This window comes from Hypanus sabinus, chromosome 21 (genome assembly GCF_030144855.1).
Source record: "Hypanus sabinus isolate sHypSab1 chromosome 21, sHypSab1.hap1, whole genome shotgun sequence".
Classification (NCBI taxonomy): domain Eukaryota; kingdom Metazoa; phylum Chordata; class Chondrichthyes; order Myliobatiformes; family Dasyatidae; genus Hypanus; species Hypanus sabinus.
In genome coordinates this window covers 30,359,798-30,375,478 of record NC_082726.1, presented here as the reverse complement: position 1 = coordinate 30,375,478, position 15,681 = coordinate 30,359,798, and the positions used below count along the sequence as shown (strand labels likewise).

Below are 15,681 nucleotides of genomic sequence, written 5' to 3'. Positions count from 1 at the left end.
TGGATGAGATAGGGATCAATGACATGTACTGCTTCTGTGCCTGCAGAAACCACACGCCATCAGTCTGTGCAACTTCATATGAGATCTAGTGGGCAGGGAACATCAAAACGGGCAAAGATTTACTCAACAGGCACAGACTGGGATGGTGGGGTGCCTACTCAGCATGAGACAGCACCTTCCAGATCCTGGTGTGGACCATATTGCTTTGCCTGCTCAGGGAGTATCTAACAGGATGGTGCAGAAAGAGATTTGCTCTTCATCAAGCCCATACAACTAGTGCCCAAGAACGGTGCAAAGGGGCTATAACTACCCCTATACTGTTACCTTTAATTCCAGACTCCCATTTTGCTTTTTTTAAAAAATGATTTCAAGTATCAACAAAAAAACTTTAGATAATATATTATTCCACCAAGACATACTCCTGTCCCTGCAGAACCACGGAAAATCAGACCCCTCTTGCTCCATCTCCGCAGGCAACCACACCCCTCGGTTTCCATCTCCACAGGTAATCAGACCTCTCACTTTCCATCTCCACGGGTAATCAGACCCTCGGGCTCTGTCTCTGCAGGCAACCACACCCCTCGGTTTCCATCTCCACAGGCGATCAGACCCCTCCCTTCTGCCTTGGACCTGCGAAGGGCCTCGTTGCTTGGGCTGAGGAACAGACGGATGAGGAAGCACCCAGACTGACCCAACAGCCCTCCTACCTCTGCACAGGATGCCCAGACAACAGGAACATGGGCCTGAGGAGTAGCCAGGACCTGAGCAGTCCGTTCGAATTTTCAAGGGGCTGTGCAGTCTCTGGCAATCCATATGAGTTTGGAACGTAGACACGTGCACAAATGGCACAGCATAGGAGTCTGTAAGCTAACTGAGCAATTCAGTTCCACAGGGCAGCTTTGTACAGTGCTTTCTGCCCCAGGACCTTGATGTAAAAGGGGAGGAGGAGCACTTCCACGTACCAACCCACTCTCCCTCACTACCAGGTGTCAGACAGACCTCTGTGGTAAGTCTGGATGGCAGATGAAGGTATGGAAGTGGAATTGTGAAATCCCTCTGATTATCTGAGAGATGTTATGTGGGGCCAGATCCTAGGTATAGTTTTGGGTCTAGTGGTTAGCTTGGCTGGGATCACGGAACAATTTTGAGCTGCCTGGATACCCTTGAGTCTCCCAGAGGCTCTGGCCGCCAGTCTTGGTATCTCTCCTTCGCCATCCATCCCCAGATGTGACAGGCAGAGCACATGGCCAACCAGGGTAGACCATGTCCTGACCCAGAGAAAGTCCCAGTAAAGGTTAGACTTCTCTGAGAGGTGAGGGTGCCTGCTATTGAGAGTTGTGTGTCTTTCTGAAGGCAGAAAGTCTCAAACAGGGTATGGACACACACCAGTGATAGGCCATCTTCCTCATTCAGGACACTGTGACAAAGATCCAGCAGTTCCCTTTGTCCCAAAATAAATCAATGAAGTGCTTCTGAGCATTGGCAAAGAAGTATTCGGCTAACTGGCATCAGAAGCTGGGTCACCTGTTGGTTCCCAATCAGTGATTGTCCCTGTCGGACAGTATAGAGCAGGTCTGTCCAGTGGCCTTCCTCTGGTGACTCTTCCTTCCAAATCCTGTCATTGGGGCTTGGATAGTTTTTCCAGATGCAGGGTACTCCATGCGAAGAATCTCATCTCCTCTGGCAGGGAGTCCACCCACCACTGGCTGACCAGGGGTTCAGAGCACCTCTCCAAGTTAATCCTTCTGGAGGTCGGGACAGGATCCAGTACCACCTGCTGCACCTCATTGGTGCAGGCCAAGAAGACAACTTCTGTGCCAGGCCTACACAGACTCATCAATCAACCACCTCTTTCAAACACACAGGGTGGCTGCACAGAAATGGAATAGATTCTGTTTGTTTATTTGTTTATTTATTGATTAATTGAGATACAGCACATAATAGGTCCTCTCAGCCCATTGAGCCATGACACCCAGCAGACCCCAGTTTAACCCCAGCCTAATCGCAAGACAATTTTCCTACCAACCGGTATGTCTGTGGACTGTGGGATGAAACCAGAACACCTGGAGAAAACCCATGTGGTCACCAGGAGAACATACAAAGTCCTTACAGACAGTGGTGGGAACTTAGCCTGGGTTCCTGGTACTGTAGAGTGTTATGCTAACCACTATGCTACTATGCATTTGACTGTGTGAAGAGCTAGTTAGTGGGATTTAGATAAATCAATACATTAGGTACATTTCCATCAGAATATATGAACTATATCAAGGTAAAATGCATCCAGTCGTGTGTAGGATGTAGTTGAACCTTGCTACTCCTACCCTAGGAGGATGTGACTGGACACTGTAGAGGGAGTATTACTCTCTGACTGACTCTGAGAGTGTGACTGGGCAGTGCAGAGAGGGTTTTACTCTCTGTCTGAGAGTGTGTGACTGGACAGTGCTGAGGGACCTTCTGTGTCTGACCCCAGATGCTGTGATGGGGGAGTGCAGAGACCGTCACCTGTGCTGTCCCAGCCCCTGAAGTGCGAGGTTGCCTTTAAACATGAAAAGGGAGGCTCCCATTCATTAGATGAGTACATTCACGGTTGATAACCAAAACACAGGGGTGACTTTTAAAAAGGGAAGGTGTTTAAAGGAACAACTGCTTTCAGCAACATGTCCTGCAAAGTGCACGTTAGACTTTATTTAACTTCCACATGTGTATGAGGAAGGTGCAATTCACTCACTCAATGCTGGCAGACCACTTAACACCCTGCTTCCTTCTTACAGCAAGGTTATCCCGTGATGACCACACTCAACTTGCTAAACAACACCGACACCGAGAGCTGGAAGAGAGGCAGAAGCTTTACAGGTAAGGCCTGATGCAATGGGGCAGATTTACCGCTCGCTCGTTCTTAATCAGTAGTTTTATGTAACCGTGAAACAAACCGGTTTTATCCCCCTCCTCCCATGGGGTTTACGGGCACAGGGTGTGTTACACTTCAGAGCACAGCTGAACGTTGTCTGGTTTACTCTGCCTCAGGACACATATTCCTCGACAGAGGGGCCAGTTCCTACTTTGCTTTAGCCCACGGCCCAGTGCTGAAAACATGGTTGGCTGACTGCAGTCAGCAAGTTTAAAATGAGTGTTTCTAGCAGAGGAACAAACCACTAGACACTGACGTATTGGGAGTAGCCGCAACACCTCTGGTTTTGTGACTCGTTCCTGCAGTCTCTCAAATTTTCACCGTGAAAACAAAGGAGGTCATTTTGTAGTGTTCCTGCTGCCTTCATGGTAAATCAAATGAGCCTCATACATTTGGTTAATCTAATCTTTGTGGTTACCTGATTTGAATTGTTCACTGTGGTGATCTGCCTTTTTGCTAGGAATGGCATTTGAGAGAGAGAGAGTCAGCTTCCTTTCACTCTAAACATAATTTCCGCAGATGGTGGAAATCCAAAGCAACATACACAAAATGGCAGAGGAATTCAGCAGGTCAGCAAGCATCTATTGGAAATGAACAACCAGTTGACATTTCAGGCTGAGAACCTTTTTCAGGACAGGAAAGGAAGGGGAAAGATGCCAGAATAAAAAGGTAGGAGGAGGGCAAGGAGGCTAGCCAGTAGGAAAGATAAAGGGCTGGAGATGAAGGAATCTGATAGGAGAGCATCATGGATCATAGGAGAAAGGGAAGGTGCACTGGGAAAGGTGATAGACAGGTGAGAAGAGGAAAGAGGTCAGAGTAAGGAATAGAAGAAGGGGGGAGTAGGGAATTTTGTTTATTGGAAGGAGAAATTGATATTAATGTCATCAGGTTGGAGTCTGCCCAGTTGGAGTTTAAGGTGTTTCTCTTCCACCCTGAGGGTGGCCTCTTCATGGCACAAGGGGAAGCCATGGACTGAAATGTCAGAACAGGAATGGGAATGGGAATTAAAATGTTGGACCACTGGGAAGTTCTGCTTTTGGTGGATGGAGCAGAATTGCTCGACGAGCCTTCCTCCAGTTTACGACGTGTCTCACCAATGTAGAGGAGGCCGCATCCGGAGCTCCAGTTACAGTAGGTTTGAAGGCGAGATGTTGCCTCACCTGAAAGGACTGTTTGGGGCCCTGAATGGAGGTGAGGGAAGAGGGCTTATGGGCAGGTGTAGCACTTCAGCCTCTTGCAATGTGAAGTGCCAGGTGAGAGATTAGTGGGAAGGGATGAATGGACAAGGGAGTAATGGAGGGAGTGATACCAGCAGAAAGCAGAGAGTGTCGGGAGGTAAAGATGTGTTTAGTGATAGGATCCCTTTGCAGTTGCAGAAAATTATGCGTTGGATGCAGAGGCTGATGAAGTGGTAGTTAAGGACGAAAGGAACCATCAATGTTAAGGTCTGGGAAATGGAGGCAATGCGGGTGAGGGCAGTATCAATGGTGGAGGAAGGGAAATCCCAGTCTTTGAAGAAGGAGGACATTTCTGATGTCCTGGAAAGGAAAGCTTCATCCTGGGAACAGATGTTGTGGAGACAAAGGAACTGAGAAAAGGGAATAGCGCTTTTACAGGAGACAGGGTGGGAAGACGTATAGTCAAGAATCAATAAGTTTATAAAAATGTTGTTTGACAGTCTGGGAGACAGAGAGATTAAGAAAGGGGATGGAGATGTCAGAAATGAACCAAGTGAACTTAAGGGCGGAGGGGTAGTGAAGTTGGAGGCAGAGTTGATGAAATTGAAGAGTGCAGCATGGGTGCATGAAGCATCTCCTCCCACTTTCTCCAGACTCGGGGGTAGCCATCAACATCCATATGGGCCCTGCCTTTTCACTGGCTAGGTAGAACACTTCATGTTCCAAGCCTTCCTCAGTAATGCTCCCAACTCTTCCATCAGTACACTGACGACTGTATTGGGACTGTTTCATGTACCCACGCTGAGCTCGTCAGTTCATCAACTTTATCCCCAAGCAAGTGTGAGATGAGATCACTGCATCATAGAGACATGGAGAGAAAGTATGTGGGAAACAAGACCGTCGTACCATCAACCATTTTATTTTCTCCACCTTCCCATTCACTCCCCCCAAATTTTATCACATACTTAACACACACAGGACAGTTGACAGTAACCAATTACTCTACCAACCTGTGTGAAGAAAGTGGAGCACTCGGATGAAATCACAAGGAGAATGTTCAAACTCCACACAGACAGGCACTTGAGCTCTGAGTTGAAACCAGGTCTCTGTTACTCTGAGCCAGTAGCTCTACTAGTGTGCTACTGAGGGAATGGACTGTGGGAAGGTAAGCAGAAGGTTAGTGTTTTGTAAATGGTTGGGGGCTATGAAATGCCAAGGGATCTCAGTGGATGCCCGAAGTTCCTAGACAATAGTGGGTCAGAAACATATGTGCCTTTCATGGCTGAAGTACAAATTCAAAGGCAAGGAAATTGTGTCAGAACTGTACAAACACTTGTTGGCACTGTAAAGTAAGTTGTATATTGGATCCAGCAGCATCCAATATACACCTATTGTTCTATTAGCAATAACAGTCCCACAAGAGCTTCAAAAAAGGGCATTTATTCTAATGCAAACAACAAAGGAACAAGTGAATGTGATGCCTTTGCCTTAGTTTCATGTGATGATGTCACAATATTCGCTGACCGTTTGACTTATTTACATAGCACACACAAATACAAAACACTGGTATCTCTCTGAAATGGATAAGCATCTTTCAGAGTTGCATCCTGTAATTACAGATTCAGTCCCATTGACTGGCTTCCGCAGTCACTACTTCCCCAGTCTCTGCCTCTGTGCTTGTTCCTGAAACTGTGCAACTTGAAACCTTATTTTTGACTTGCTGCTCTTGAACAGCTATTGACTATCAACATCAAGAGTAGATAGAATCTATCTTGCATGTCACTCCTGGGTCAGTGGGTGTGCCTCTTGCTGCGAGCTCCTAACCTACAGAGAACACTTCTGTGATTGCCACTATGAACCAAGAGTCTTTTCAGACCACAGATTTGGACATTTTCATTGCTGTTGCAGAGTTTTGAAGTTGCTGTCTATTGATTCTGCTTCTCAGTCCCTGAAGCACCATTTTCTGGTTCATTTTCTGTCTGTCAGCTCTCCTCTCTTAAGCTAGGCTGTACCAACCTCAACCATACATGAAGGCGATGTTGGCTTAACACCCTACTGAGTAAAAGTAGTAGTGGTGTGCTTGATGATAGATTATCTCAGCAGAAATTAACTCCTGGGATTTAACTGAGATTTTAAATTCCTCACAGAAACCAGTGAGATTCCTATTGACACACACAAAATGCTTGTGGAATGCAGCAGGCCAGGCAGCATCTATAGGAAGAAGCACTGTCAATGTTTCGGGCTGAGACATCGACAGTGCTTCTTCCTATAGATACTGCCTGGCCTGCTGTGTTCCACCAGCATTTTGTGTGTGTTGCTTGAATTTCTAGCATCTGCAGATTTCCTCGTGTTTGAGATTCCTTTTGACCTGACCACAGAAAATGTGGTCACACTTGTCAAGAAGGGCAGTGAGGAAAAATACCTTCTAATGATAGTTCTGTGGGTCTAACACCAGTAGGAAGGAAGTAATTGGAGAAAATGCTGAGGGGCAGTATTTATGATGGAATGATGGGATCTAATCAGCAACATCTAATGTGGCTTTGTTAAGGGATAGATCCTGTCTGACCAATGTAATGGAAATTTTTGAGGTGGTAACCTAGTGTATTCATGAGATCAAAGCAATAGATGTGGTTTGCAAGGACCTCAGAAAGACTTTGGACATGGGAGACCTGCTGAAAATGTTAGGGCTCGTGCAATGCAGGGCAATTTGCAAACTTGATCCAAAATTGGCTCAGTAGTAGGCAGAGAGTGATGGAAGAAAGTTGTTTTTGTGATTGGTTGCCTGGTTACAGTGGTGTTCATCTGGAATTGGTGCTGAGGTGCATGCTATTTGTAATATATTGTATGTAAGTGCTTTGGGATGTGGATGTAGGAGGCACGGTTAGTAGGTTCACAGATGACACAAAGATTGGCAGAGTCATGAACAGTGCCATAGGACACAGAGTGGTATTGATTTGTTGGTGAAATGGTCTAATAAGTGGTGCATGGAGTTTAATTCAGATAAATGTGAGCTGATGTATTTTGTGAGACTAATGAAGCTAGGACACACATCATGAATGGTGGGGTCCCAGGGAGGACTGATGAACTGAGTAACCTTTGAGTACAAGTCTAGAGATGACTGAAGGTGACAGGAGATGTAGATAATGTGATTGGGAAGGCATATGGGATACAGGGCTTCATTAATTAGGATATTGAATGTAAAAGCAAGATATTGATACTGTAAAACTTCAGATAGTGCTCAATTAGAGTACTGCGTGTGGTTCTGGGCACAGTCTCGGATTGCAAGACCCTGCAGCGGATAGTGAGGTCAGTTGAGAAGATCATCGGGGTCTCTCTTCCCGCCATCAGGGACATTTACACTACACGCTGCATCCGCAAAGCAAACAGCATTATGGAGGACCCCACACACCTCTCATACGAACTCTTCTCCCTCTTGCCGTCTGGGAAAAGGCACCAAAGCTTTCGGGCTCTCATGACCAGACTATGTAACAACTCCTTCCCTCAAGCTATCAGACTCCTCAATACCCAGAGCCTGGACTGACTCCTTACTGCCCTATTGACTTGTTGATTATTTATTGTAATGTCTGCACTGTTTTGTGCACCTTACGCAGTCCTGGGTAGGTCTGTAGTCTAGTGTAGTTTTTTTCTGTGTTATTTTTTACATAGTTCAGTGTAGTTTTTCTACTGTGTCATGTAACACCATGGTCCTGAAAAATGTTGTCTCATTTTTACTATGTACTGTATCAGCAGTTATGGTCGAAATTACAATAAAAAGTGACTTGACTTGACAACATAAGGTGTAGAGGAGATTGACTAGGGTGTTGCCTGGGATGGGGCATTTCAGTTATGATGAGAGATGACTTACACAGTTTTTGTTTGAATGTTGGTGTTCGTCAGACTTTGTCTGTTTATATATAGTTTCTCGTAAAATTTTACCATATTTCTTTTTCCCTGTAAAGGCTTGCAAGTAAAAGAATCTCATACTTTGATAAAAGAAGTTACTTTGAACCTTGAACTAGATTGGAGAAGCTGGCTCTGTTTTCCTTGGAATGGAGAAGGCTAAGAGAGGACATCATTGAGATACATAAAACTATAAAGGGTATAGTTAGCGTAAACTGTAGGAAGCTTTTCCTCATACCAGACATCAACAAAACAGGAGGACACATTCTTAGGATAAGGAGTTCCATTGGGGATCTGAGGTGGGGCATCTTTCACCGAGAGAATGGTGAGCACGTGGAATAGACTGTGAGAGTGGTTAAAGCAGGGTTGCTGACAGCATTTGAGAGGTGCCTGCACGAGTACTTGAAGCACCCAGACAGAGAAAGTTATGGACCAGCTGCTGGGAGAATGGATTTTTGCAGATGGGAGCCCACTGACCAGCATGGATGCAATAGTCGAATGACCTGTTTTCATGCTGAGTCTCTGACTTTCGATATTAATTTCAGATTTCCAGCACAGCAGCTTTTTGCTTTCAACGTTCTTGCATTTGAGACTACTGCCTGAGGTTGTTTTACAAGCTATTAACCTGTGCCCTTTCTTGTGAAGCAAGTAGCAATTAAATCTTGAAAACTATTCCAATGTCGGGGGCTAGCTGAAGGCCCAGACACATGATACCACCCTTGCTCAATAAGCAAAGCTCATGGTGATGTCCTTCAACTGTCTGACACAGCTATGCAGTCCTCTGACATTCTTGGCTGTCAACCTAATGGAAGTCACAACCCCACAGGCAAAGTTAAATGAAAATCCTTTGTCAATGGTCCTTTTCATCTCTTAGACCACAAATGAAACTGCCTCTGTGTGAATACCTAATAACTCTCTGAAGTTACCAGAACTCAACCGAAGCGTGGTGATGTAATCACTCATAGCTTCTCCCAATTTTTAGTTACACATACAGAATTTATAACTACCCAGCATGCAAGCTACCTCTGCAAATAAGATACCTGTAGGTTTCTGGAGACCTAATAATTAGTGAATAGGATGGGTACACTTTGGAGGGTCTTCCATGAGGAATGTAGCTTTTTTTTCAGTTCCCTTATTGCTTGTGCACTGACTGCACTTATCTCCTGCCTCAGGAGTATTTCTGGCCATAATAATCATTGCCCGGGGAAAAGTTGCTTCCCATACCTAGTTATGCACCTCCAGATTTTCCCACCCACCAGTCATTGCCATAACCCATGTGTGTGGATCTTTACTCTCAGCTTGTCCCATCCGCTGCATGCTCACACTTCTCTGTATGTTCTTTTTGCTTCACAAGTTGGCGGAGCAGGTTCCAGAGGAAACACTCCTCTCATCATCAGTTCTGCCTTTGAACTGACCTATGGAATCTGGTAACAATTAAACTGATTAGAAAGACTGGCCCTGTTGTAGGAATCAAACTGGACACACCGGAGACTGTGGTAGGACAAAGGACCCTGCGGAAAATCCTGGCATTCCTGCACGATGTTTCTCACTCTCTGTATACCACCTTTGCTGAACAGAGGAGCACTCTTTAGAAATAGACTAAGACAACTGCACTGCTCCAAAGAGCGCTATACCAGGTCATTCTTACCCTCGGCTATTAGACTCTATAATGAGTCAACCTACAGCTGGAGTAGTGATAGCCTGTTAGACTGGTTGAGGTAACATTTTTTTATTCTTTCTTACTTCTCATCTAATATTTGTATATCTGTGCACTTGTAATCCTACTGTGACACAGTAATTTCCGTTGGAATCAATGAAGTATCTATCAATCTATCTAACAGTGGACTGACTTGCTTAACCTTCAGTCAGCAGCTGAGGCTCCGGGATCTGTTTTCTGTCAACACACATGAAATGCTGGAGGAGCTCAGCAGGTCAGGCAGCATCTATGGAGGGAATTAGACAGTAGACATTTCGAAGGGTCTCAACCTGAAACATAAACAGTTTATTTCCCTTCACAGACTCCAAGAGATTAGAATATTTTGCTGCTGAATATACAACACTGACTTTCTCCCCAATGTGTGTAAGTACATCATATAATTCTATACAAATCTGCGCAGATTTGATCTGTTTGCCAGCTTCCTTGTGCTGTGTTGGAGCGCTGTGTAGAGTTCATGTCCCCACAGCACAGGAAGGAAGTGAGAACACCAGGGAGGGAGCAGAAAAGATCTACAAGGATGTTGCAGGAGCTGCAGATTTGAGGGCCAAGTCATTTTGAAAGATCTGAGCACGGCACGCAAAATCCATGCATCCTTCCTCTTCCCAAACCCCCTCCCAATGTACCACCCTCTTTCTATTTGTGCTCCCCCCTCCTTTCAGTCATTTCTCCCCACTGTATGCCTGTTTTGTTTGTTACAGGTGGAAGGAATGGCATCCGGGTTTCCCGCTGAGCATTGATGCACACTTCCACAGCGATTTACCACGAGACATCCAGTTTGACACCGAGAAAGGAGTGGACTTTGTGCTGAATTACACAAAAGCGTGAGTAGGCATGGTCTTTCCACCTATCCCAGGTGGACCTCAGTGCGGGGCGCCTCACTGCCTTTTTCCAGGGGTTCCCAACATGGGGTCTGGACCCCTTGTTTAATGGTATTGGTCCATGGGATAAAAAAGCTTCGGACCCCTACTTTAGGCAGAATAACCTATTTCCATCTGCGCTGACTAAGGGAACACCATCCAGTGTAACACCGTCCCTAATTGAATGTCCTGGCTGCATTCATGGTTTTCCAGAGACAACAGATACCTTGGTGTTGTACCCAAGTTATCTCTGCATGTCATAGAGTCACAGAGAGATACATTACATTAACCAGCCCTTCAGCCCATCATGTCCATGCTAACCACCAGCCACCTATTTACACTAACCCCACATCCCATTTTATATTAGGAACTAGAACATAGAACACTACAGTACAGTGCAGGTTCTTCTGTCTAAGGTATTGTGCAGACCTTTTAACCTACTCTAAGATAAATCCACCCCTTTGTTCCTACATGGCTCTCCATTTTTCTATCATCCATGTGCCTTTCTAAGAGTTTCTTCAGTGCCCCTAATGTATCTGTCTCCTGGTAAGGATGTTCCACACACTCACACACTGGGGGCGGGGGAAAAGAAACATCCTTCTGACATCCACTGGACTTTGTTCCGATCACCTTAAAATGATGCCCCTGGTATTCGCCATTTTTGCCCTGGAAAAAAAGTCTCCGGCTATCCACACAATCTATACCTCTCAACACCTTGTACACCTCTCTCAAATCACCTGTCACCCTCCTTCACTCCAAAGAGAAAGGCCCTAGCTCACTTAATCTATCCCTGTAAGACATGTTCTCCAATCCAGGCAGCATCAGGGTAATTCTCCTCTGCATCAACTCTAAAGCTTCTGTATAATGAGGCAAACAGAGCTGAACACAGTACTCTGAAGTTTTGTTCAACCAGAGTTTTATAGATCTCCAACATTTCCTCACGGTTCTGGAACTCAGTCCCCTGACTAATGAGGACCAACACACTGTACACTTTCTTAACCACTTGATCAACTTGTGTGGCAAATTTGAGGGATGGATGGACATGGACTGCAAGATCCCTCTGTCCCTCCACACTGCTAAGAATCATGCCATTAACTCTGTATTCTGCCTCAAAATTTGACATTCCAAAGTGAATCACCACACTTCTCTGGACTGATCTCCATCTGCCACTTCTCAGCCCAGCTCTGCATCCTGTCAGTGACCTTCGTCAATCTTCTACACTATCCACAACTCCACAAACCTCCACGTCGTCTGCAGACCTACTAACCCACCTTTCCACTTTCTCACATGTCATTTATATTAAAACACACAGAGCAAGGGTCCCAGAACAGATCCTTGTGGAACACCACAGATCACTGACCTCCAGTCAAAATATGCTACAACCGCCCTCTACCTTCTATGGGCAAGCCAGTTCTGAATCCACGCAGCCAAGTCTCCCTGGATCCCATGCCTCCAGATTTTCTGAATGAGCCTGTTATGGGGAACCTTATCAAATACCTTCAGAAATGCATTTACATCACATCCACTGTTCTGCCTTCACTGTGTGTTTTGTCACCTCCTCAGTCAGGCTTGTGAGGTATGACCTGCGCCTCACAAAGCCATGCTGGCAATCCCTAATAAGACTATGCTTTTCCAAATGCTAGTAAGTCCTGTCCCTAGGAATCTTCTCCAATAATTTGCCCACCATTGAAGTAAGACCTACTGGTCTATAATTCCCAGGGTTATCCATACTCCCTTTCTTGAAGAAGGGAATAACGTTTGTCAACATCCAATCATCTGGTACTAATTCTGTGGTCAGTGACGATGCAAAGATCATAGCCAACAGCACAGCAATCTTTTTCCATGCTTCCCATAGTAAACTGGGACATATCCCGTTAGGCACCTATACTAACGTTTTTCATTTTCAAAAGTTCCAATGCATCTTCTTTCTTAACATCAAGCTGTTCAAGCATATCAGCCTGGTTTGTGCCATCCTTTCAAACGTTAAAGTCTCCCTCACTGGTGAATTCCGAAGAAAAGTACTCATTAAGGTTCTCCCCTACCTCCCTCGACTCCAGGCACGTGTTTCCTCTTCTCTCCCTGATCAGTCCTACCCTCACTCTAGTCATCCTCCCTGTACTTGACATATGTGTAGAAAGCCTTGGGGTTTTCTTCAATCCCACTCACTAAGGCTTCTCATACCTTCTTCTAGCTCTCCTAAGTCCATTCTTTAGCTCCTTCCTGGCTCTGTCTGATCTTTGCATTCTAAACCTTAAGTAAGTTTCCTTCTTCCTCTTCCACATCTCATGTCAGCTATGGTTCCTTCATCCTACTATCCTTTCTCTGCCTCAATGGGACAGATCTATCTAGTATCCAATGCAAGTGCTCCCTAGACAATGCCCACATTTTCCTGAGAACATTCATTCCCAATTTACACTCCCAAGTTCCTGCCTAATCATATCATACTTCCCTCCCCACAAGTTAAATACTTTCTCATAACGTCTGCTCCTATCCCTGTCCAAGGCTATCACCCAGCAGTGAAGCACTGGGTCAGGATGTTACTAGCATGTTAACCACAGCACCAGTCAGGTACCACTTTAGCTCACTTGCTTTGCCTGATGTGTATCCATTTAGTTTTGCCTTCTACCTCCACCACCGAGGGTACAGGCCAGGGAGTCTGAAATGTTCACCCACTGAGAGATCTGACATGAGATCTGGTTCATTTCCTAGCACCATTCACCCCACATTCCCATGAACTTCCCCAAGATTCTATCATTCACCTACACATTCAGGACAGCCAATGGACCTTCCAATCTGCATGTCTTTGGGCTGTGAGAGGAACTTCAGGCCTGTTTTGGTATGAAGAGGTAATTATTCTGTGCTGATGTTGAGTGGATAACAGTGAACGTATGGCCTGTTCACAATATTTTGTCTTGAAGGCAATGACAGTGGAATTGAAGATGGACATTTAAGGCCCACTAATTTGTCAGTGCCTATTTACGCAGTGCCTGGTCAAAATAACACCAGTTTCTGGCAGTTTGCAAAAGTTCTGGGAGGAAATAAGGTTACTGAATCTGTCTTCCAGTTCCAGGAAAATGCTGGAGGAGGTGTTGCAAAACCCCAGAGTGTTTGGGGAAAGGAGGGATGGTAAATGCTCGAAATTGGAACATTGTCCATGGGTAACTGCTGGAATCCATTGTGCTTTTCAATGCCAGAAGGTGTACTCACTGACCACCACACTGTGGGCTCAGGGGCATCTCTGGGTCAGATGAAGGAACAGTGGTTGCTGTATCCCCAAGTGTCCACAGGCGAGAACTACTATCCCATCACAGAGCATAGAACAGGCCCTTTGTTCCGCTATTTCCATACTTCTATCAAGTACCTATCTATACTCATCACATTTACTAGCAGTTTCCCTGCGGCCTTGGTGTTTTAAGGGATTGAATAAACTACTCAGATGTTGCTGGGGTCTTTGACTCAGTCACCCTCTCAGGTAGTACATTCAGTTGCCAACCACTTTCTGGGTGAAGTTCTAGCTTAGTGGTAGGGCTTTTCTCTTTGGAGTGATGGAGAATGAAAGTTGATGATAGACGTGTATAAGATTATAGATAGAGTGGAGGGCCAGTGCCTTTACCCCATGATGGCAGTGGCCAATATCAGCGAGCGCCATTATTGAAGTGAGTGGAGAAAAGTTGAGGGGAGATGTCAGAGGAAGCTTTTTTTTCACAGAGGGTAGTGGTAGAGGGAGGTACATTAGAGACATTTAAGAAACTCTTAGATAGGCACATGGATGATAGAAAAAATGGACGGTTATGATCACTGTAGGAGGGAAGGGGTAGATTGATTGTGGTGTTTGTTAAAATGTTGGTGCAACATCAATAACTAAAGGGCCCTGTATACTATGCTGTCCTGTTCTATGTATGTTCTCGGTTGCCTATCCTGCTACTTTAAACCTACGCCCTTTGGTTATAGACAGCTCTCTGAAGGAAAAAGTATTTCTCTATCTACAATCTCTGCCCTTCAGCCTCTTTACTTCATGGAACACTAACCCAGCCTCCAGAGTCTCCTCATAGCTGAAATGCTCCAATCCAGGCAGCACACTCTGTATGCTACCCAGTGCAGTCACATCCTTCCTGTTTTTTGGTGATAGAACTGCACGCAGTCCTCCAGCTGTGGTGGTATTGTACGTGATCTCTCAGTTCTTAGCTTGCTAGCTGGTGAAGGCACATATCTCCTACACATCCCACTCTGCTCACTGTGGGGCTCCTCTTGCCTCATGTGAACAGGAAGTTCACTGAAAACGCAGTAACATGGACGTGGCAAATGCTGTCCCATTACATCTCCTTCATCAGAGCCGGTGGCATCCATTAGTCCTAGCCTGCTAGAACCAGGTGGGGTTGCTCAGACTTCTTCACCACCACTCTCTGTGTCTTTGTAAGCTGATGTATTTCTGGAGGAGACTGTCTGCTGGGAAACAAGCAGAACCCAGGGTCTGGGAAGCTAGTGTGGAGCTTACTCTTGTGACGATAGATGCATTTGCTATGGTGCAGTGGTGGCGGGGGTGCAGTAGGAACGTGAGCTATTGCAGAGGCTTGGAGTGGTACTGAGCCAATCAGAGCGCTGGGTGCTGCTGTAACGATGCAACTATGTGCAAGAGTCATTTGGCTATTCTGACCATTTTACCAGCTCCTCTGAGCTTCAGGGCTCCATTAGAGCCAACGCTGAAGCACTCTGACTGTGAAGGACCAGAAAGGGAGAGGGCTTGTGAAAGGGTCTGGTTTCAGTTCTGCAAAAATGAGGCGAAGAGGGGGCAGTCTGCTTACTGTGAATAGTATTTGGATCCAGCTCTGGCGCAGGCAACTTCCCCAGTTTCAGGAATAGCAGTCAGGGCAGGAAATAGAGGGTGTTTTACTGTGGCAGGGTGCAGTCTCAGTACAAGTGTTATTAACCCTGAACGTTGGCAGTGGAAAGTCTCCAGTCACTGCCCCTGCACGCATCCCATAAAATTCCAAACATGGCATCAGCCGTAAAGTCTCTGATGACAAATAATGGGAGGCGGTGGGGTTTAGAGAGCAGCCGAGTTGTGGGAGTGTCTGCCCTAGTTGTGGATAGTCACAGTGCAGCAGAACAGGAAGAGGAGAG

At 45.7% G+C, this 15,681-nt stretch overlaps 1 protein-coding gene across 1 annotated transcript in view; it reads left to right on the top strand.

Moving 5' to 3' along the window:
* The window catches only part of LOC132378912 (polyunsaturated fatty acid 5-lipoxygenase-like), a 69,037-nt gene that overhangs the window by 18,308 nt on the left and 35,048 nt on the right, over window positions 1-15,681 (top strand). Inside the window, exons 3-4 of the mRNA XM_059946221.1 lie at window positions 2,772-2,853; window positions 10,402-10,524. Coding sequence (XP_059802204.1) covers window positions 2,772-2,853; window positions 10,402-10,524 — 205 coding nt within the window. The remainder of the gene's footprint in view (window positions 1-2,771; window positions 2,854-10,401; window positions 10,525-15,681) is intronic.